The following is a 22640-nucleotide window of genomic DNA, read 5'->3' as shown; positions in this document are numbered from 1 at the left end:
CATCTTGTAAGTACCCAGAGAGGATTGATGGGACAATTGCTGTGGTCCTGCACTACAAACACCATCTGCCTGGCACAGTGCCAGGGGGCAGGTGTTGAGGGCCCAGGGGCATGGGCTTGCAGGCAGGTTTGTTGGGTGAGATGCCAACTTCACTTTGCAGATCAAGTAAGGGCTGCTGATGGTTATAATCGGCACTTCCTGCACAGGGGTCAGCTTTTGAGGAGCAGCTCTGGGTCAGCCAGCAGGCCCACCAAGGTAAGGAAAGCCAGCAAGACTAGCTGAAGTGGCTTTTCAGGGGTATGGGAACGTGGGGATCATTGGTGGGGTTCTGCAGCTTTATATGGAGAGGGAGAGAGAGCCAGGTGAGACTGGTAGCAGTTTGCTGAGCTGCATCAGTGGTTTTGCGCTGGGCAACCACAAAGCCATGTCGGTTCACCTATTGGCTGAAGCTCCAATCCTTTGGCCCCCTGATGCCAAGAACTGACTCATTGGAAAAGGCCCTGATGCTGGGAAAGACTGAAGACAGGAGGAGAAGGGGACAACAGGATGAGATGGTTGGTTGGCATCACCGACCTGGTGGACAGGGAAGCCTGGCATGCTGCATTCCATGGGGTTGCAAAGAGCTGGACACAGCAACTGAACTGAACTAAAAGCTGAACCACCAATTTCAGTCTTGACAGGCTGTTGTAATTTAGACCACAGGGTGGCAGCCGACAGCAGCCCTGAGTTCACTCGGTCCTGGGAGGTGAACTTTGTATTGTGAACCACCAATGAGCAGAAACTTGCCTTGGCAGAGCGGCAGTGTTGGGAGAAGCTGTTTCAGAGCAGCCTGGGCTGCCTTGCCAAAGATTGCTTTTTATCCAATTTTTCTGCTGGCGCGAGCGATGTCAAGTGGTTGCCTGTGTTCACACGCCTTGTGATTGTTTAACCTGGATTCTGCTGTGAAATGTTAGCTCTCAGCTTTACTGTTTCCCGCCGAGGCCAGCAAGTGAGCAGATGGGTTTCCTCTATAGCCTTGGTGATTTTCTGGCCCTAAAATGTCACTTTCTCAGCTAGGGCTCTTTGCCAACCCTTTCCCTCGTGATTTAAATTCATTCCAGAATGTGTTCTCCAAGATCACCCATGCACTCTGGGAAAACCCCAGGCATCTACAGGGTTATACAGATAAAAATCCACAGTTGGAGGTGTTCTTGCTGCCTGCCAGTCTCCCTCCTCTCTCCCCCTATGTTGGGAAATAGGTGACCCCTGCCTATCAATAGTCACTGATAAGCTGCTTGGGGATCGATGCTGATAGATGCTCTCGGAAGGCTTGAAATTTTCCTTTAAGGACCTCACTGTTCAGTTAGGAAAGCAAAACCAAAGCTCTACATTGAGACCATAATACCAAGTACTGTATAGGTGGCAAATTGTTAGTCCAGACAAAGGAAATGGTGAGTGACAAAGGCAGTGGTGAGTGAGTGAAGGCTGAAGTGACCCAGAGGTCATGTGTCCGGTGGGGGGCTGGTGGTGAGACCAATCAGGACTGGAGAACAAAGATGTAAGGTGGTGCCAGGTTATGAAACTCGTCAAAATTTAAGGTTTTGGAGACTTCCCTGGTGGTCCAGTGGTTAAACCTCAGTGCTCCCAATGCAGGGGGCTCAGGTTCAATTACTGGTCAGGGGACTTGATCCCACATGCCACAACTAAATAATTAAGATTTTAAAAAAATAAGTTTGGGAAAAACAAATATTTGCTATTACAAGTGCCTGAGAAGGTCACTTGAGGTGGATGGAGTACAAGGGGCGCAGGCCCCCCAGGCACATCCATCACTGGGTGGAAGCTTTGGAGAAGACTGAGCCTTTCTTCCAGGGTTGGTTTTGAGGCCCATGAAAGCCTGGCACCTGCCCACCAGCCCCATATTTGGCTCACCAGCTAATCCCCACCACTGCTACCACCAAAACAGGCTCCAGAGGATTTTTAAGGGATTTTTGAAGCTGACAGCTGAAGGCACATTTTCCTAATACAAACTTCCCTATATGGACACAAATCCCCTTTCCTTGAAAAATACAGTCCCCTTCCAGGGAGTGCCAACAACAGCTTTAAGCGTCTGTGTTTCTCTAAAAGTCCAGACTTTGGTTTGATTAATAAATGAACCTTCAAGAAGCAGCTGCCACATGCCCATGTTAGATGCTGGGACATGAAAATGTTTTTGAGAAGGATACATCCTCTGGGCCTGAAGACATGAGGGCCCACCTGGACCCTCCCTACATGAGTGTCTGGCCTGGGCCTCCAGCAGGGCAGTGTGGGCCCTAGGAATTCCCCAATTCTGCCCTAGTCTCCAGAAGCCAGACCGGCTAAGTGAGGACTAAGAGACAAGAGACACCTGTGCCCAGACTGTCTCCAAGCTTTGGGAATGCAGCCTGGAGTAGCCCTATAGCAATGTGGGCTTACAGGCTCCTCCTTGTCTGCCTCAGAATGCATTCATCAGTTCTAAGACCTGGGAGAAAGGAATCTCCCTGAGAGCACTGCTAGAGCAATTGGTTTAATCTGTCCTGGGACCTGGTCTGCCTAAGTTTCCAATGAACATAAAGTACTCTTGGCTCTCAGAGGATGCATCAGTGATTATTTTAGAGTGGGCTTTCAGGACAAAGTCTCAGGAGATTATTCTGTGGTCTACTGGCCGTAGGTGATGAGGCTGGGTGTGGAGGCAGGACTGCAAGATACTCCACAGTCCCAGTCCTTCCTCCTCCTCCTCGCTTCGTGCTACTGTGGACCTCCCCCAGAACCAGTGCAATGCCCTAAGAGGCCCCTTGTCTGCAGCTTTGCTCTGATTTCCACTACTTTCCCCACCCTAGTCACAGTTTTGAGAGACACATGTAAACAAAGGTATTCTTCATCTTCAGATCAGATCAGATCAGTCGCTCAGTCATGTCCGACTCTTTGCGACCCCATGAATCGCAACACGCCAGGCCTCCCTGTCCATCACCAACTCCTGGAGTTCACTGAGACTCACGTCCATCAAGTCAGTGATGCCATCCAGCCATCTCATCCTCTGTCGTCCCCTTTTCCTCTTGCCCCCAATCCCTCCCAGCATCAGAGTCTTTTCCAATGAGTCGGCTCTTCGCATGAGGTGGCCAAAGTACTGGAGTTTCAGCTTTAGCATCATTCCTCCCAAAGAAATCCCAGGGCTGATCTCCTTCAGAATGGACTGGTTGAATCTCCTTGCAGTCCAAGGGACTCTCAAGAGTCTTCTCCAACACCACAGTTCAAAAGCATCAATTCTTTGGCACTCAGCCTTCTTCACAGTCCAACTCTCACATCCATACATGACCACAGGAAAAATCATAGCCTTGACTAGACGAACCTTTGTTGGCAAAGTAATGTCTCTGCTTTTGAATATGCTATCTAGGTTGGTCATAACTTTCCTTCCAAGGAGTAAGCGTCTTTTAATTTCATGGCTGCAGTCACCATCTGCAGTGATTTTGGAGCCCAGAAAAATAAAGTCTGCCACTGTTTCCACTGTTTCCCCCTCTATTTCCCAAGAAGTGATGGGACCAGATGCCATGATCTTCATTTTCTGAATGTTGAGCTTTAAGCCAACTTTTTCACTCTCCACTTTCACTTTAATCAAGAGGCTTTGAGTTCCTCTTCACTTTCTGCCATAAGGGTGGTGTCATCTGCATATCTGAGGTTATTGAGATTTCTCCCGGCAATCTTGATTCCAGTTTGTGTTTCTTCCAGTCCAGCGTTTCTCATGATGTACTCTGCATATAAGTTAAATAAGCAGGGTGACAATATACAGCCTTGACGTACTCCTTTTCCTATTTGGAACCAGTCTGTTGTTCCATGTCCAGTTCTAACTGTTGCTTCCTGACCTGCATACAGATTTCTCAAGAGGCAGGTCAGGTGGTCTGGTATTCCCATCTCTTTCAGAGTTTTCCACATTTGATTGTGATCCACACAGTCAAAGGCTTTGGCATAGTCAATAAAGCAGAAATAGATGTTTTTCTGGAACTCTCTTGCTTTTTCCATGATCCAGCGGATGTTGGCAATTTGATCTCTGGTTCCTCTGCGTTTTCTAAAACCAGCTTGAACATCTGGAAGTTCACGGTTCACATATTGCTGAAGCCTGGCTTGGAGAATTTTGAGCATTACTTTACTAGCGTGTGAGATGAGTGCAATTGTGCGGTAGTTTGAGCATTCTTTGGCATTGCCTTTCTTTGGGATTGGAATGAAAACTGACCTTTTCCAGTCCTGTGGCTACTGCTGAGTGTTCCAAATTTGCTGGCATATTGAGTGGAGCACTTTCACAGCATCATCTTTTAGGATTTGGAATAGCTCAACTGGAATTCCATGATTTCCACTAGCTTTGTTCATAGTGACGCTTTCATCTTAAAATCCTTCCAAAGTTCCATGTTGCCTTCCAGAGCCTTCTAGAATCTAGGCAATGGCAGGCTCCGTGCATGGCCTAACAGGTTCATCTGTCGACCAAAACAAAGCTCCAAATTCCAGAATCCATCTACACTGACGCCCTTTCTCAACTTCAGGCTTTTTTGCTTGTGGTATTCCATGTGGGGGGAAATTCTCCCACCCCCGTCCACTCAGGGGTCTTGTTCATTCTTCAGATTAAATTATATCCTCTGAGAAGCCTTTCCTGGTAGAACCCACCCTACTGCAAAGTCCAATTAGAGGTTTCTCCTGGTATGCCCTGGGCGCCGAAGTTCTCCAGGCTGTGTGGAAGCTGCTCAGGTGCTAGACCATTTTCTCTGTGACACAACCTTGTCCAGGGTCGTAGCCCAGGGTCTCATACCGAGTAGTAGCTACTTTACAATTGTTTGCTGCATGAATGATGTCCTGGCAGGAGTGGTCTCCGAAGAGCTATTCCCTTCTGTAGAAAGGACACTGGTGAAGAAAAACTATCTCTGCAGAAGGGACTTCCTGGCTGTCCAGTAGTTAAGGCTCCATGCTTCAAATACAGGGGGCTTGGGTTCAGTCCCTGATTGGGGAACTAAGACCCTACATTCCTGCTGTCTGTGTGTGTGTGTGTGTGTGTGTGTGTGCGCGCGTGTGTGTTACTCAGTCATGTCCGACTCTGTGATTCCATGCACTGTAGCCTGCCAGGCTCCTCTGTCCATGGAATCCTCCAGGCAAGAATACTGGAGTGGGTTGCCATTTCCTAATCCTGCTGTGTGGTGCAGCCAAAAAAAAAAAAAAGTCTCTGCAGGAGCCTAGATTGGGAATGCAGAAGCGACTGTGACACTGATACATCCTGACCGCGGAGGGACTGCCAGCGCTGGGGAGGCAGGCCTAGAAATACACACTAAGTGGCCCGTGGCTGGGGCTGGAATTGAACTGGTGGCTTCTGGCGATGAGGGGAGCAAACATTATCAAGAGGAAGGCCTCCCACGGCGGGCCACTGTGACCCTTGGAGCTCAGTCGAACAGTTTAAAGTAGCATGAGACTGGCCTAGGCACGGATCAACAGAGTAACCGGAGAAGCAGCCTGGGGCTCCCTTCCCCAAGTCTAGGAGTTTGTATTCCTTTTATTCCTTTTTCTTCTTATTTTTGGTTACACTGAGTGGCATGTGGAGTCTTAGTTTACCAACCAGGGATGGAAACCTGCGCCCCCTGCATTGGAGGGTGAAGTGTTAATCATTGGACTGCCGGGAAAGTCCCTATTTTTATTCTTTTTTTTTTTCAGCTTTATTGAGGTATAATTGACATAAAGTACATATACAGGCAGACCTTGGAGATATGGCTGGTTTAGTTTCAGACCTCTGCACAGTAAAATGAGTCACACAAATTTTTTTATTTCCCAGTGCGTATAAGTTATGATGCACTGTTGTGTGTAACAGCATTATGTCTAAAAACAATATATATATCTTAATTTAAAAATGCTTTATTGCTGAGAAATGCTAACTACCATCTGAGCCTTCAGTGAATCACAGTAGTAACATCAAAGACCACAGATCAGCATAACAAATAATAATGAAAAAGTCTGAAATATTGTAAGAATTAACAAAATATAACAGAGATATGAAGTGAGCAAATGCTGTTGGAAAATGGTAGATGACAGATGATCTTATTTGCAAGACAGAAACAGAGACACAGACACAGAGAATAAGTGTCTGGACACTGAGGGAGGAAAGGGAGAGGCTTGGATGAGTTGGGAGATTGGGATTGAGGTATATATACCACTGATACTGCATATAAAATAACTAATGAGAACCTACTGTAGAGCACAGGGGACTCAGTGCTCTGTGGTGACCTAAATGGGAAGGAAATCTGAAAAAAAATGGTTATATGTATACATACAGCTGATTTACTTTGCTGTACAATGGAAACTAATATGACTATTGTAAAGCAACTATACTCCAATAAAAATTAATTTAAAGCTGGAAGTGCTGGTGTTTGTAGTGGGCGTGATGGTGTCAAGGTTACTCCGTGGAGCTGAAGTTTTGGCCTCCCAGGCCCTGAGAGCCCGGGGTCCAAATGGAGTCTCCGTGGTGCGCTCTATGGCGTCTGGAGGTGGTGTTCCTACTGATGAAGAGCAGGCGACTGGGCTAGAGAGGGAGGTCATGCTGGCTGCTCGCAAGGGACAGGACCCATACAATATACTTGCCCCAAAGGCAACCTCAGGTACCAAGGAAGACCCTAATGTACCAAGGAAGATCCTAATTTAGTCCCCTCCATCACCAACAAGCGGACAGTGGGCTGCATCTGTGAAGAAGACAACAGTACTGTCATCTGGTTCTGGCTGCACAAAGGCGAGGCCCAGCAATGCCCCAGCTGTGGAACCCATTACAAGCTGGTGCCACACCAGTTGGCCCACTGAGCATTACACTAATGCACTCAGAATATGATGTGGAATTCCTTCTTTCCAGTAAAGACTAGCCATAATACATTGGCTTCTCCTCCCATAAAAAAAAAAAAAATTAATTAAAAAAATGGCACTATGACTTCCCTGGTGGTCCAGTGGCTAAGACGTGGCGCTCCCAGTGCAAGGGGCCCAGGTTCAATCCTTGGACAGGGACCTAGATCCTACCTGCCACAACTAAGTGCCATAACTAAGACCTGGTGCAGCCAAGTAAAATTTTTTTTAAATAGTAATAAAAATTAAAAATGGCAGATATAGACTTGCTTGATGCATGGTTGCCACCAACCCTCAATTTATAAAAAAAAAAAACTCAGTATCTGTGATGGATGTGAATTTGAGTGAACTCCAGGAGTTGGTGATGGACAGGGAGGTATGGCGTGCTGTGATTCATGGGGTCGAAAAGAGTCAGACACGACTGCGCGACTAAACTGACTGACTGACTGACTGATAAATGAGATATGCCTTTATTTAGACTGTCAGTTCAGTTCAGTTCAGTCCAGTCCCACAGTCGTGTCCGACTCCTTGTGATCCCATGAATTGCAGCACGCCAGGCCTCCCTGTCCATCACCAACTCCCGGAGATCACTCAGACTCATGTCCATTGAGTCAGTGATGCCATCCAGCCATCTCATCCTCTGTCGTCCCCTTCTCCTCCTGCCCCCAATCCCTCCCAGCATCAGAGTCTTTTCCAATGTGTCAACTCTTTGCATGAAGTGGCCAAAGTACTGGAGTTTCAGCTTTAGAATCAGTCCTTCCAATGAAATCCCAGGGCTGATCTCCTTCAGAATGGACTGGTTGCAAAAAAAAAACAAAAAGAATGGACTGGTTGGATCTCTCAAGAGTCTTCTCCAACACCACAGTTCAAAAGCATCAATTCTTCGGCGCTCAGCCTTCTTCATAGTCCAACTCTCACATCCATACTTAACCACAGGAAAAACCATAGCCTTGACTAGACGGACCTTTGTTGGCAAAGTAATGTCTCTGCTTTTGAATATGCTATCTAGGTTGGTCATAACTTTCCTTCCAAGAGTAAGCGTCTTTTAATTTCATGGCTGCAGTCACCATCTGCAGTGATTTTGGAGCCCCAAAAAATAAAGTCTGACACTGTTTCCACTGTTTCCCCCTCTATTTCCCATGAAGTGATGGGACCGGATGCCATGACCTTCGTTTTCTGAATGTTGAGCTTTAAGCCAACTTTTTCACTCTCTACTTTCACTTTCATCAAGAGGCTTTTGAGTTCCTCTTCACTTTCTGCCATAAGGGTGGTGTCATCTGCATATCTGAGGTTATTGAGATTTCTCCCGGCAATCTTGATTCCAGCTTGTGCTTCTTCCAGTCCAGCGTTTCTCATGATGTACTCTGCATAGAAGTTAAATAAGCAGGGTGACAATATACAGCCTTGACGTACTCTTTTTCCTATTTGGAATCAGTCTGTTGTTCCATGTCCAGTTCTAACTGTTGCTTCCTGACCTGCATACAGATTTCTCAAGAGGCAGGTCAGGTGGTCTGGTATTCCCATCTCTTTCAGAATTTTCCACATTTGATTGTGATCCACACAGTCAAAGGCTTTGGCATAGCCAATAAAGCAGAAATAGATGTTTTTCTGGAACTCTCTTGCTTTTTCCATGATCCAGGGGCTGTTGGCAATTTGATCTCTGGTTCCTCTGCCTTTTCTAAATCCAGCTTGAACATCAGGAAGTTCACGGTTCACGTATTGCTGAAGCCTGGGTTGGAGAATTTTGAGCATTACTTTACTAGCATGTGAGATGAGTGCAATTGTGCAGTAGTTTGAGCATTCTTTGGCATTGCCTTTCTTTGGGATTGGAATGAAAACTGATCTTTTCCAGTCCTGTGGCCACTGCTGAGTGTTCCAAATTTGCTGGCATATTGAGTGGAGCACTTTCACAGCATCATCTTTCAGGATTTTAAATAGTTCAACTGGAATTCCATCACCTCCACTAGCTTTGTTTGTAGTGATGCTTTCTAAGGCCCACTTGACTTCACATTCCAGGATGTCTGGCTCTAGGTGAGTGATCACACCATTATGATTATCTGGGTCATGAAAATCTTTTTTGTATAGTTCTTCTGTGTATTCTTGCCACCTCTTCTTAATATCTTCTGCTTCTGTTAGGTCCATACCATTTCTGTCCTTTATCGAGCCCATCTTTGCATGAAATGTTCCCTTGGTTATCTCTAATTTTTTGAAGAGATCTCTAGTCTTTCCCATTCTGTTGTTTTCCTCTATTTCTTTGCACTGATTGCTGAGGAAGGCTTTCTTATCTCTTCTTGCTATTCTTTGGAACTCTGCATTCAGATGCTTATCTTTCATTTTCTCCTTTGCTTTTCGCTTCTCTTCTTTTCACAGCTATTTGTAAGGCCTCCCCAGACAGCCATTTTGCTTTTTTGCATTTCTTTTCCATGGGGATGGTATTGATCCCTGTCTCCTGTACAATGTCATGAACCTCATTCCATAGTTCATCAGGTACAGTCTGATAAATTTTGACATATGTATAAGCCCATGAAATCAAAATAATGACTGGTAATCCCTCGCCCCATCCCCAGCCTTTGTGCCTGATATGCTTTCTGTCAATATAGGTTAGTTTGCATTTTCTCGAGTTTTATAAAGATGGGATTATACAATATGCACTTTTTTATAGGCTGGCTTCTTAGCCACATTGAGATTCATCACAGTCATTGCCTGGTATCAAGTTCCTTTTTGTTGCAAAGTAGGAGAAGGCAATGGCACCCCACTCCAGTACTCTTGCCTGGAAAATCCCATGGACGAAGGAGCCTGGTAGGCTGCAGACCATGGGGTCGCTAAGAGTCGGACACGACTGAGCGACTTCACTTTCACTTTTCCCTTTCATGCATCGGAGAAGGAAATGGCAACCCACTCCAGTGTTCTTGCCTGGAGAATCCCAGGGATGGGGGAGCCTGGTGGGCTGCCGTCTATGGGGTCGCACAGAGTCGGACACGACTGAAGCGACTTAGCAGCAGCAGCAGCAGCAGCAGTATTCCATTGTAGGGACACAGCACCGTTTTTAATCCATTCACCTGTTAGTGGGCCTTTGGGAATTGTGACTAAAGCTACAGTGAACACTCATGTTCCTTTGTGAGGACACATAGTTTTACATCTCTTGGGTACATACCTAGGGATGGAGTTGCTAGACCACCTAGCAACTTTGTAACATTTTGAGGAATGGCTAAACTGTTTTCCCAAGCGGCTGCACCATTTTACATTTCCCACTGGTAGCACATGACTTTGAATTGCTTTCATCTTCACCGAAACTTGGGCTGTTCGGTCTTTTTATTTTAGCCACTCTAATAGGTTTGAAAGTTGGGGTCTTATCCTGTTGATTGATAGTTGAGTAGTTAATAACGTAATGGTGAGGATTGGTGTAGCCAGCAGTGCCGGATGCTTGGCAAATATTAATACTTAAAACCCCACTGCAGGAAACTGTAAACGGAATCTAGGTCTGCGCACTGACTGCACTGGGGCACTGAGTGGTCACGGGTAAGCCATGCAGTCAATAGTGACCACAATACACATTCAGCTCGCTAACGGGAAAGGGAGGGGGGAAATCCATCATTGGATTGCTCGGTTTTAGAAAGGGAAACTGCGACAGAATGAGGGCATTAGCAGGGGGAGAACTGAAAGGGACTGTTGAAAAAGTTACAACCCGTAGAAAGCCTGGAGCCCATGTCTATTAAAAGTGCTTTATTGGAAGCCCGTGATAAATGCATGGCACAAATCCAAAAGAACAGCCACTTAAAAAAAATAAGCCCTGCATGGTTTACTGACATATCAAAGAGGCCATTGTGAGGAGAAGGGCATCTTTAAAAATACATATTAGAGGAAAGATAATACATACAAATACATATTAAATGGGAGAGGATCCCCAAGCTGAGAGAATTAAGAGACCTCAAAATGGAGCAAAACTTGTAAAAGTCACAAATCAAATGGTATTAAAAATTTCTGAAGAGGACCAGCAAGAAATGTCAAAGTAAATGGTTCTAGTTTATTTCAGTGCATGAGAGGCAGGAGGTCAGTTTGAGAATCTAGGGTCACCAGCTCATCAATATGCAAAGAGAGTACAGGAAGGCAGACTGGAAGGGGGAGGGATGAACAGTCATTGACTCTGACATCTTTGCCATCATCACACAGAGATTCCCCTTTCCATTAAAATAAAAAAATATGGAAAATTTCAAATATAAACACAAAAGTGTAATAAGCTACCATATACGCACCACCAAGCTTCAACAGTCAACAATCTGCCACACTTGTTACATCAATCCCTATACTCAGATCAGTTCAGTTCAGTCACTCAGTCGTGTCCAACTCTTTGCGACCCCATGAATCGCAGCACGCCAGGCCTCCCTGTCCATCACAAACTCCCGGAGTTCACTCAGACTCATGTCCATTGAGTCAGTGATGCCATCCAGCCATCTCATTCTCTGTTGTCCCCTTCTCCTCCTGCCCCCAATCCCTCCCAGCATCAGAGTCTTTTCCAATCAAGTCAGCTCTTCGAATGAGGTGGCCAAAGTACTGGAGTTTCAGCTTCAGCATCATTCCCTCCAAAGAAACCCCAGGGCTGATCTCCTTCAGAATGGACTGGTTGGATCTCCTTGCAGTCCAAGGGCCTCTCAAGAGTCTTCTCCAACACCACAGTTCAAAAGCATCAATTCTTAGGTGCTCAGCCTTCTTCACAGGCCAACTCTCACATCCATACATGACCACAGGAAAAACCATAGCCTTGACTAGATGGACCTTTGTTGGCAAAGTAATGTCTCTGCTTTTGAATATGCTATCTAGGTTGGTCATAACTTTCCTTCCAAAGAGTAAGCATCTTTTAATTTCATGGCTGCAGTTACCATCTTCAGTGATTTTGGAGCTCAGAAAAATAGTCTGCCACTGTTTCCACTGTTTCCACTGTTTCCCCCTCTATTTCCCATGAAGTGATGGGACCGGATGCCATGACCTTCGTTTTCTGAATGTTGAGCTTTAAGCCAACTTTTTCACTCTCTACTTTCACTTTCATCAAGAGGCTTTTGAGTTCCTCTTCACTTTCTGCCATAAGGGTGGTGTCATCTGCATATCTGAGGTTATTGAGATTTCTCCCAGCAATCTTGATTCCAGCTTGTGCTTCTTCCAGTCCAGCGTTTCTCATGATGTACTCTGCATAGAAGTTAAATAAGCAGGGTGACAATATACAGCCTTGACGTACTCCTTTTCCTATTTGGAACCAGTCTGTTGTTCCATGTCCAGTTCTAACTGTTGCTTCCTGACCTGCATACAGATTTCTCAAGAGGCAGGTGGTCTGGTATTCCCATCTCTTTCAGAATTTTCCACGATTTATTGATCCACACAGTCAAAGGCTTTGGCATAGTCAATAAAGCAGAAGTAGATGTTTTTCTGGAACTCTCTTGCTTTTCCCATGATCCAGGGGCTGTTGGCAATTTGATCTCTGGTTCCTCTGCCTTTTCTAAAACCAGCTTGAACATCAGGAAGTTCACGGTTCACGTATTGCTGAAGCCTGGCTTGGAGAATTTTGAGCATTACTTTACTAGCGTGTGAGATGAGTGCAATTGTGCGGTAGTTTGAGAATTCTCTGGCATTGCCTTTCTTTGGGATTGGAATGAAAACTGACCTTTTCCAGTCCTGTGGCCACTGCTGAGTTTTCCAAATTTGCTGGCATATTGAGTGGAGCACTTTCACAGCATCATCTTTCAGGATTTTAAATAGTTCAACTGGAATTCCATCACCTCCACTAGCTTTGTTTGTAGTGATGCTTTCTAAGGCCCACTTAACTTCACATTCCAGGATGTCTGGCTCTAGGTCAGTGATCACACCATCATGATTATCTGAGTCGTGAAGATCTTTTTTGTACCGTTCTTCTGTGTATTCTTGCCACCTCTTCTTAATATCTTCTGCTTCTGTTACTCACTTACCCCTAACTTGGTAATTTTTTAGTCAAGTTTACATGCAGTAAAATTCACCCTTTTCAGGGATACAGTTCTGAGTTTTGATAAACATAGGCATGTAACCAGGCTTCCTGGGTAGCTCAGCAGGTAATGAATCTGCCTGCAATGCAGGAGACCCCGGTTCAATTCCTGGGTCACGAAGTTCCCCTAGAGAAAGGAAAGGTTACCCACTTCAGTATTCTTGGGCTTCTCTGGTGGCTCAGATGGTAAAGAATCCTCCTGCAATGCTGGGGACCTGGGTTCGATCACTGGGTTGGGAAAATCCCCTGGAGGAGGGCATGGCAACCCATTCCAGTATTCTTGCCTGGAGAATCCCCATGGACAGAGGAGCCTGGTGGGCTACAGTCTAGAGGGTTGCAAAGGGTCAGACATGACTGAGCGACTAAGCACAGGCATGTAATCACCACCACAGCAAAGCTATAGTACCTTTCCATCACTGTAAAAAGGTCCGCTGTGCTGCCCCTGTGTGGTCAACACTCTCTTCATAATTGTATCTTCCCCAGAATATCAGCAAACTGGAACCAGAGCACTTCCCTGGTGGTCCAGTGGCTAAGACTTCATGCACCCAATGCAGAGGGTCCGGGTTCAACCCCTGGTCAGGGAACTAGATCCCACAAGCTGCAACTAAGACTTGGTACAGTCATATAAATACACACACACACACACACACACACACACACACATATTAAAGAACACTGGAACCACACAGTACATCCTCCTTTGTGTCTGACTTACTTTGCTCAGCATATGGCTCTGAGATTCATCTATGATGTTGCCTGTATAGGTAGTTTCTTCCTTTCTATTGCTGAGTAGTATTCAACTGTGTGGATGTACTACAACTTATTCATTTTTATTTTCTTTATAGAGCATTTGCAGACCAACTGACAATGTAATATACAAATCCTAACTCTACCCCTTTGACAAATGGATCCAACCATGTAACTCACTTGCCTGAGAAAGAGAAAAGCAGCCCCTGACATCCAGGAATTGGCCTGACCCTTACAGGCAGGCTTTGGCATGCTGGAAGTTGCCTGGCACTCACAGTGAGGCCAAGTCACTCTCCTGTTGGATATAAACAATGTCATCAAACATCAGCATCAGAGAAGGTGACACTGTGACTCAAAGTCAAAAAACTTTATAATCGTGTCTGTGGTGGTGGTGGTTTAGTCGCTAAGTCGTGTCCGACTCTTGAAACCCCATGGACTGTAGTCTGCCAGGCTCCTCTGTCCACGGGATTTTCCAGGCAAGAATACTGGAGTGAATTGCCATTTCCTTCTCCAGGGGATCTTCCCGACGCAGGAATCGAACCCAGGTCTCCTGCACTGCAGGCAGATTCTTTACCGACTGAGCTATGAGGGAAGCCCTTATAATCTTGTCTAAGCACAGAGAAAAACAAGTTCACAGTAAACCAGTAAATACAAAGCACACCTCTCTCCTAGCTGATAGGAGAGACTGCCTCTCTACCAGTTATGACTTTAGCCATGTTCATTCCTCCCTCCTTCTAGGAAAGATTTTTTTAAGATACCCAATCATAGAATTACCCTGCTTCCCTACAGCATCCAATCCAGAACAAAGCCCTGTTTCTTTAAAACCTGCCCCAAATCACCTAACCTAAGTGGTTTTTAACACCTGAGACACCCTAGGCTCCTCCCTGGTATGTGTTCTCCATCACTGCAAGAAGCAAAAATCCCAGGTCGTTCAACTACTGGTATATGCTTGGTTTTGGCCTGGAGGGCACTGACACCCCTATCAAGATGAGAACTTTTCACTTTCTCCTAAAATTCTCTTATGTCTCTTTTTAGTTAATCCACCTCCCCACCCCTTCCCACACCACCCCCGAATGCCCCTGCATCACAGATGGACATCTGTGTTGTTTGGCTATTATGAATTAAAGCTGCTGTGAACATTTTGTACAAGTCTTTTTGTGGACATATGTTTTCATTTTTTGCCAGGTGTATTCATTTCCTATTGCTGCTATAACAAATCCACACATATTTAGAGGTTTGCTGCTGCTGCTAAGTCACTTCAGTTGTGTCTGACTCTGTGCGACCCCATAGATGGCAGCCCACCAAGCTCCCTTGTCCCTGGGATTTTCCAGGCAAGAACACTGGAGTGGGTTGCCATTTCCTTCTCCAATGCATGAAAATGAAAAGTGAAAAGGAAGTCGCTCAGTTGCATCTGACTCTTCGCGACCCCATGGACTGCAGCCTACCAGGCTCCTCTGTCCATGGGATTTTCCAGGCAAGAGTACTGGAGTGGGGTGCCACTGCCTTCTCCGATTTAGGGGTCTAAAACAGCACAAATTTAGGGACTTCCCTGGTGGTCCAGTGGTTAAGATTCCACGCTCCCAACGTAGGGGAGGACCCCTGGTGAGGGAACTAAGATTCCATATGCCATAAGGCATAGCCAAAAAAAGAAAAACAACAACACAAATTTATTGTTAATATCTTAACTGTTCCAGGGGTCAGAAGTCCTAAACGGGTCAGGAGAGTTGTTCCTCTGGCTGCTTTGGGGACAATCTCTTTTCTTGTTTTTTCTAGCTTCTGGAGGCCACTGGCATTCTATGGCCCCCTCCAACATCTTAAAACCAGCATCTTTAAGTCTCTTTCCCCCTGACCTCTACCGCTGTCATCACATCATCTTCTCTGTCTCTGACTCTCCTGTCTCCTTCCTTCCCTTCTAAGGACACTTTTGATTATTTTGGACCCACCCAGATAATGCAGGCTAATGTCCCCATCTTGAGATCCTTAATCACATCTGGAGGGTCCCCTTTTCTGTGTAAAGTCTGGGGATTACAATGTGGGCATGACTTTGATTCGGATTGCTTTGAATATACAGATCAAGTTGGGGAGGATTAACTTCTTAACACTCTCAAATCTTTCAATGGATTAATATGGTTTATCTCTCCATTCATTTAGATCTTCTTCAGACTCTCTCAACAATGCTTTATAATGTTTAATGCAAAATGTTTTGTTAAATTTATTCCTAAGGATTCTTATGGTATTTTAAATGGAATTGTATTTAATTTGATTTTCTCATTGTTTTCTCCTAGGATATTAAAAATCACTGATTTTTAACCTTTTAAATTAAAACATAATGAACATACAATAAAATGCACAGATTTTAGATATTCAGTTCAATGAGTTCTCACAGTTGTATACTCCTGTATAATTGCTGCCTAAAACAGGACATAAAACATTTTTATACCCCCAGGATGTTTTTTCTGCCCTTTTCCAGACAATTCCTTCCTCAGCCCTCCTACAACCACTATCAGATTTCTATCACGGATTAGTTTGGTCTGTATTTATATTTTATAGAAATGGAGATATATATATATATATATTATATACACTTTTTTTTTTTTTTTTTTGCCATACTGCATGGCTTGTGGGATCCTGGTTTCCCAACCAGGGATCAAAACCTGAGCCCCTGCAGTGAAAGCCCAAAGTCCTAACCACTGGACTGACTGCCAAGGAGTTCCCAACATAAACTTTTCAAAATGAGAAGCTTCTTTCACTTATAATGTTTTTGGAATTCATCCATATTACTGCATGTGTCAGTAATCTGTTTTATGATTGAGTAGTATTCAATTGCACGAATATACCATCATTTATCTATTTTCCTTATGACACGTGGGCTACTTCCAGTTTGGTGTTATTACAAATAAGGCTGCCATAAACATTCTTACGTAATTTTTTGTGGACATTTATCTTCACTTCTATTGAGTAAATGCCTAGGAATGGAATTGCTGGGTCATAGGTTAGGTCTAACTTAGTAAGAATTTTCTAAAAGTTTCTTCAGAGTGGTGTTTCATTGTACAACTGGCACAGGACCATTGTATCAGAGTTTCAGTTGCTCACATCCTAGCCAACATTTAGTGTTGCAAGTCTTTTTGATTTTATTCATTCTAATGAGTGTGACGTTGTATCTCATTGTAATTTTATAGTTACCTAATAATAGTGATCTTAAGCACTTTTCTGTGTGTTCCTTGGGAATTTTTGGGTCTTATTTTGTCAAGTATCTGTTCAATTACATGTTCCATTTTTAAAAATTGGGGTGTTTGGGACTTCCCTCATGGTCCTGTGGTTAAGAATCTGCCTTCTAATGCAAGAGACATGGGTTTGATTCCTGGTCAGGTTCAAACCCTGGTCAGGGAACTAAGATCCTTCATGCCATGGGGCAACTAAGCTGCATGCCACAAACTACTGAGCCTATATAGCACAATGAGAAGCCCACATGTTACCTGAGGCACCCAAATAGATAAATATTTAAAAAATAGAGACAAAATGGCAGAGGAAGAAGCTAGAAAGACAACCAAAATGACCAGTATTTGGGGAATTCTGTTAATCTGTGAAGATTAACTACAACTAACTGAAATTCCATATCTTCTGTGTCCAGGGCTTAGTGAAATGCCAATAACATTACAGGCATACCTTGGAGATATTGCTGGTTCAGTTTCAGGCCATGCAATAAAGCAAATATTGCAATAAAACAATTTTGCAAGATTGCAAATATTGCAAAAGTCACAGGAACTTTTGTTTTCCTAAGGCAAATGTTTATACTATAATCTATTAAGTGTGCAAGAGCATTATGTCTAAAAAACAATGCATATACCTTAATTTAAAGGTACTTCATGGGCTTCCCTGGTGGTCCAGTGGTTAAGAATCCACCTTGCAATGCAAGGGACATCGACCAGGTTCGATCCCTCCTCCAGGAAGATCCCACATGCCACGGGGTTACCAAGCCCATGAGCCACAACTACTGAGCCCAAGCTCTAGAGCCTGTGCTGTGCAACAAGAAAAAGTGAAAGTCATTCAGTTGTGTCTCTTTGCGACTTCATGGACTACAGTCCATGGAATTCTCCAGGCCAGAATACTGGAGTGAGTAGCCATTCTCTTATCCAGGGGATCTTCCCAACCCAAGCATCAAACCCAGGTCTCCCACATTGCGGGCAGATTCTTTACCATCTGAGCCACCAGGGAAGCATTGTGCTCTGCAACAATAGAGTAGCCCCTGCTAACTGCAATTAGAGAAAGCCTGTGAGCAGCAATGAAGACCCACTACAACCAAAAAAAGGAAAAACCTCATCACTAACAAATGCAAACCATCATCCGAGCCTTCAGCAAGTTATGGCAGTAACTTCAAAGATCACTGATCATAGTATAATGAAAAACTTGCAGTATTTTAAGAATTACCAAAATGTGACACAGAGACAAGTGAGCAAATACTGTTGGAAAAAAGTTGCTCAATGCAGGATTGCCACAGTCCGTCAATTTGTAAAAAGACAAAAACAAAGTGAAATAAATCGAGGTATGTTTGTAGTTACAATGTATTGTGTGACTACTATGTGCCAGGTGTCAAATGCATTTATTTCTATTTTAGAGGCGTATAAATTATGTAAATGAATTCCAACTTAGGTTTGTTTGGCTTCAAATCCTGATCTTTTCGGACTATGCTGCTGCTGCTAAGTCATTTCAGTCGTGTTCGACTCTGTGCGACCCCATAGACGGCAGCCCACCAGGCTCCCCTGTCCCTGGGATTCTCCAGGTAGGAACACTGGAGTGGGTTGGACTATGCTAAATACATACAAATTCAAAAAAAGAAAAAAAAAAAGGCGGGGGAAGGTAATAAGCAGTTCACAAACAAATCCCACACAGGATTTTCAGAACCTCCGGGGCATCCACATGGACTACTTTCGGTGTGGGCTATTAAGAACTTTCACAAGTCACACTCCTTCTACCTTGCTGGAGGGCGTCTGGCTGTATGTCCTTCCCTGGAGAATCTATTTGACATCCACAGTATATCCTCTTTTACTGCCCAAATGATGATGCCTTATGATTTGCACACTGTCTTCCTCACTCCTTTCTAGCCCTCCTGTATACCTAAAGATGAAGCATTTGCCTTTTTGCACGATAAAGAGATGTAAGATAAAACACCTGTCCTTTCAGTGAACTACATGACCCAGCCCATAGACTTGTCAGAGATCCTGGATGTCAATGCAATGCGCACCACCTTCTGCCCCGTTTCTGTGCAGTGCTTAATTCCAGGCATCTCGGGTTGCACTCTCCATTACGTTTAACTGCATCCTACTTTTTACCTCTAGACCTTCTCTCTCACTCGCTCCCTGATGGATGGGCAAGGCCAAGGACCAGGCGGCGTGACCTTGGGCAAATTCTCGCTTCCGCCTCCTTAGCGGAGCGGGGAAGCCCAGCACCCGCACCCTCTTCCCCTCCGCTTCCTCCTAGAGCGGCTCCCAGTCCCCGCCCCTACGCTACTGGCGTAGTGGCTGCGTCGAACCGCGGCGCCCTCTCATCCCAGACGCTCGTTTACGCCGCGCGGACTGGGAGGGCGCGATTCCCGAACGCGGCAGGCGCTGCGAGCGCGCGGCCGTCCCGCAGGCCGGCGCGGCCTTACGCCGCTGACGTAGCGCGCCCAAGATGGCGGCGCGGTCGTCGTCGGGGGTGGCGGCGGCAGAGGGGGCGGCGGCCGCGGCGGCGGCGGCGACGGCAGCCGTGACGGCGGCGGCGGAGCGGGGCCTCGGCCGAGGGGAATGAGGCGGCCGCGGCGAGCCAGCGGCGGAGCCGTGTAGCGCAGTAGCGGCTCCCCCTCCCTGCTTCCCTTGGCCGAGCCGGGGGCGCGCGCGCGCGCGCGGCCGTCCGGAGCGGGCTCCCCACCCTCGACTCCCGAGACCCGCGCCGCACCCCCCAACTCGGGCCCGGAGGATGATGAAGCTCAAGTCGAACCAGACCCGCACCTATGACGGCGACGGCTACAAGAAGCGGGCCGCGTGCCTGTGTTTCCGCAGCGAGAGTGAGGAGGAGGTGAGGCGCGGGGCCGGCCGGGGGTCTCCGGGGTCGGTGGTCACCTCGGACTGAGGCGCGGGGTGGGGGGTGGGGGGCGCGGCCCGGGCCCGGCCGCTCGGTTCGGCCCGAGTGAAGTTCCGACGGAATTTCCTGAGGCGAGGGCGAGGGGGAAAGGGACGAGGACGGTGGGCGGAGGGGAAGTGGGTCTGAGGTTCGGGCCGACGGGGACGGCAGCTCGCGGCCGGGCACTCGCGAGCGGGCATCCTGTCACTGAGGAGAGAGGGGCGGAGGGCAGAAGGCGGTGGCCGGGGAGAGCGCGCGGCGTTCGGGTCGGGCCTGCGGCTTGGGGTCCGGGGAGGGCAGCCCCGCTTGTGTCAGGCCAGCCCGGCACATGTGTGTGTGCAGGAGCCGCCGTGCACGCGGCGCGGGGCCGGCCCTTTGTGGCGGAGAAAGCAACCACTTCATTGGCAGGTTCGGGGTTTGCCGAGGGATTATGTACGTCTGGGAGCCCGAGGCGGTGGGGGGAGTTTTAGGAAGATTTAGGGCGTTGTGCAAAAGCCAAAGCCAGTTGTTTATTTTCCACTGCGCTGGGTAGCCCATATGGTGTAAGCCTGAGAAGAAAGGACAATTTGATAAGATAATCTTTGTGGGTTGAAAATTTTTTCATTTTAATTGGGAAAGCCAAAATCGGTCTTTTAAGAATCTTTGCCCGGACGTTCCTCCATTGCCCTAGGAAGATCTTTAGGATTAAATTTGCTTGCAAAATAGAAATGCTTAGAATCAGTTTCTTTTTGCATATAATAAAAAAAAATCTCGAAACTCCTCAAAGCCGTTTCTCTGGTAATAAAGGGAATTCAGAGAAGGCAAATGTTTTTTTGTAAATCCTCAAAGAATAGCTGCTTTGGAAATTCATAAGATGCCTGTGGGAACGCATTCCTCTCGTGTGTATGGTGGTAAAATGGCAGTTAAACTGGAAACAATGAAGGACAGTGAAATTCAATATGCTGTATTTCAGCATGCAGCAGTGGGCTATCGTGGCAGTGCTGCAAGTACAGTACATCGTGTTGAAATGGAGAGAAAAGAACTTGACCCGTTAGTTATGAAAAGAAGCTGTGATGAAAGACAGATGGGTTGCCAGAAGTTGCTGTCCAGAGATATTTAGGAGGAAGTGGAAATTTATTGCGTGGGAAAAAAAAAAGTTAATAAAAGCACTGTAATTGTTCTGTTGAGAGATTTTGTGTGTTCCCTTTCAGCAAAACAGTAGGAAACTAGATTTGGAAATGTATATTGTAAAAGTACTCAAAACCGATGCATTGTAATAGCTGCTAGGCAGTGCCTTGCTGTAAATTGTGTACTGTTTTGGGATACATACTTGCATAAAGTAAAATGGTGATGTTTACTGCCCCAGAGGCTTTGTTCTCTCCATTATCATGTCGTATTGTGGGAAATCAGACGGGATCACAGGCTGTTAATTGGAGGGAAAACTAATTAGCATAATAACATGTCTTACTGCAGTAATATGGTTAAATCTGTGGGAACCCCAATTATAAGTAGAAGGGTATATAATTGTATGAATGACAAGACTTTACATGTTAAATAAATCATAAGGAATTGAGAACATGTGAATATTTTGGATAAATTGGAAACCCCTTATGGATCATAAGCAAAGTAATGAAGACTTGGTTTTCTGTTTTCTGTTAAAGGCTTATTATGCAACGGTACAAGCAGCATTGATGTTAAAACATTTGACTGATCATGAAGTTTCCTCTACTGAATTTCTTTCTGAACATTGGTTAATGAGCAGAAGATTCATGCAAATCTTTAATTACAGATTCAGTAGATAATACAGCTAAAGCCTAGGAAGAATAAAATTAATGAAAGGGGTGTGTTTTAGATTTGTTTAATATGTATTAAGAGCCTACTATATCGGTGCAGCATTCTGTAACATGGGATGTAAAGATAAACATCCCTCGTTGTCCCAAAAAGTTGAGTGGTTTTTGATTGGAACCCTTAATTGGGAGGGATTTTGGACCACGGAATAATCTCTAGGGTGCCATTCAATTCTCAGATTATATAATTGTGTTGGAAGGGAAGTAATTTGTTAGTTCCAGGAGAACTTTTATGTTCTCAGTAGTAGTGCCAGAAACTGGAAGCATTAGCTGCCACGCATTGTGGGAATGTGAAATTCAAACGCAATAGGACATTCAACCCAATTTTATTTTTTAATGAGCACTAATGGCTTTAATCAAGATAGAATAATTTACAGGATACTATCAATATTAGCATTAAAACAATAATAATGTAAGTATGAATAGGATCCTGATTTATAAATTTAATCAGTGTTAAGAAACATACTTACAATGTAAAGAAAAAGATGGAAATATTAGCAGATAATAGACCATGAGTCAAACCTTCTAGCATTCCATTTCTCCAGCCCCAGAAAATTTTATTTATAGGCCAGCAGTGATAGCAGCTGAGATACTGATCCAGGTTGGGGTGTGTGAACATATTCAGCAAGTTTACTGAGCAGCTTTATTGAGCACTCATTAAATGTCAGGCTCTGTGATACAGTTACAAAGGAGACAGGCAGGCAGGAAGCCTGGAGGGGCAGACTCAACAACATGATGAAAATGAGTTCTCTTTCCTTCAAATCTCTGTCTGCTTTTCCTGTTGATAAACAAGCATCAGTAGCAGGAAAATTTCCCTCCGTAGATGTTTTACTAATTATGGTGACATTTTGATAAATTAAAACCTTTAGGTTGGGGCGTTGGTGATAGTTAACATTTCTTACAGTGCACCTGATGTACAGTGGACAGTCTCTTGCCCAGCCTCTGCTTTAACCACTTGATACACTGTGCACTTGATTCTACTCTGTGAGCTGCTGGTCCTGACAGGTTCCAGACCATGTGGCCTCCCAACCAGTTGTATTGATCCCTGTATTTATTTATTTTTTTTGTAATATATGCATTGTATTTATCTCTATATCTGTATATATTGGTTG

The 22640-nt window shown here is 45.3% G+C and overlaps 1 protein-coding gene and 1 pseudogene across 2 annotated transcripts in view; both read left to right on the top strand.

Annotated features, from left to right (window-relative positions):
• Positions 1-6403: 6403 nt before the first annotated feature.
• Positions 6404-6813, top strand: LOC113881305 (annotated as a pseudogene).
• A 12445-nt stretch (positions 6814-19258) lies between these two features.
• The window catches only part of NUDT3 (nudix hydrolase 3), a 123205-nt gene continuing 119823 nt past the window's right edge, over positions 19259-22640 (top strand). The window contains exon 1 of one of the 2 annotated variants that reach the window (XM_027524253.1): positions 19259-19657. In XM_027524253.1, the coding sequence (XP_027380054.1) occupies positions 19559-19657 (99 nt within the window). In that variant the 5' untranslated portion in view covers positions 19259-19558. The remainder of the gene's footprint in view (positions 19658-22640) is intronic. The other variant, XM_027524254.1, reaches the window with a different exon arrangement.

This window comes from Bos indicus x Bos taurus, chromosome 23 (genome assembly GCF_003369695.1).
Source record: "Bos indicus x Bos taurus breed Angus x Brahman F1 hybrid chromosome 23, Bos_hybrid_MaternalHap_v2.0, whole genome shotgun sequence".
NCBI classification, from domain to species: domain Eukaryota; kingdom Metazoa; phylum Chordata; class Mammalia; order Artiodactyla; family Bovidae; genus Bos; species Bos indicus x Bos taurus.
Note: the sequence above shows the minus strand (reverse complement) of the source record. Positions and strands in the feature narration are given on the sequence as shown.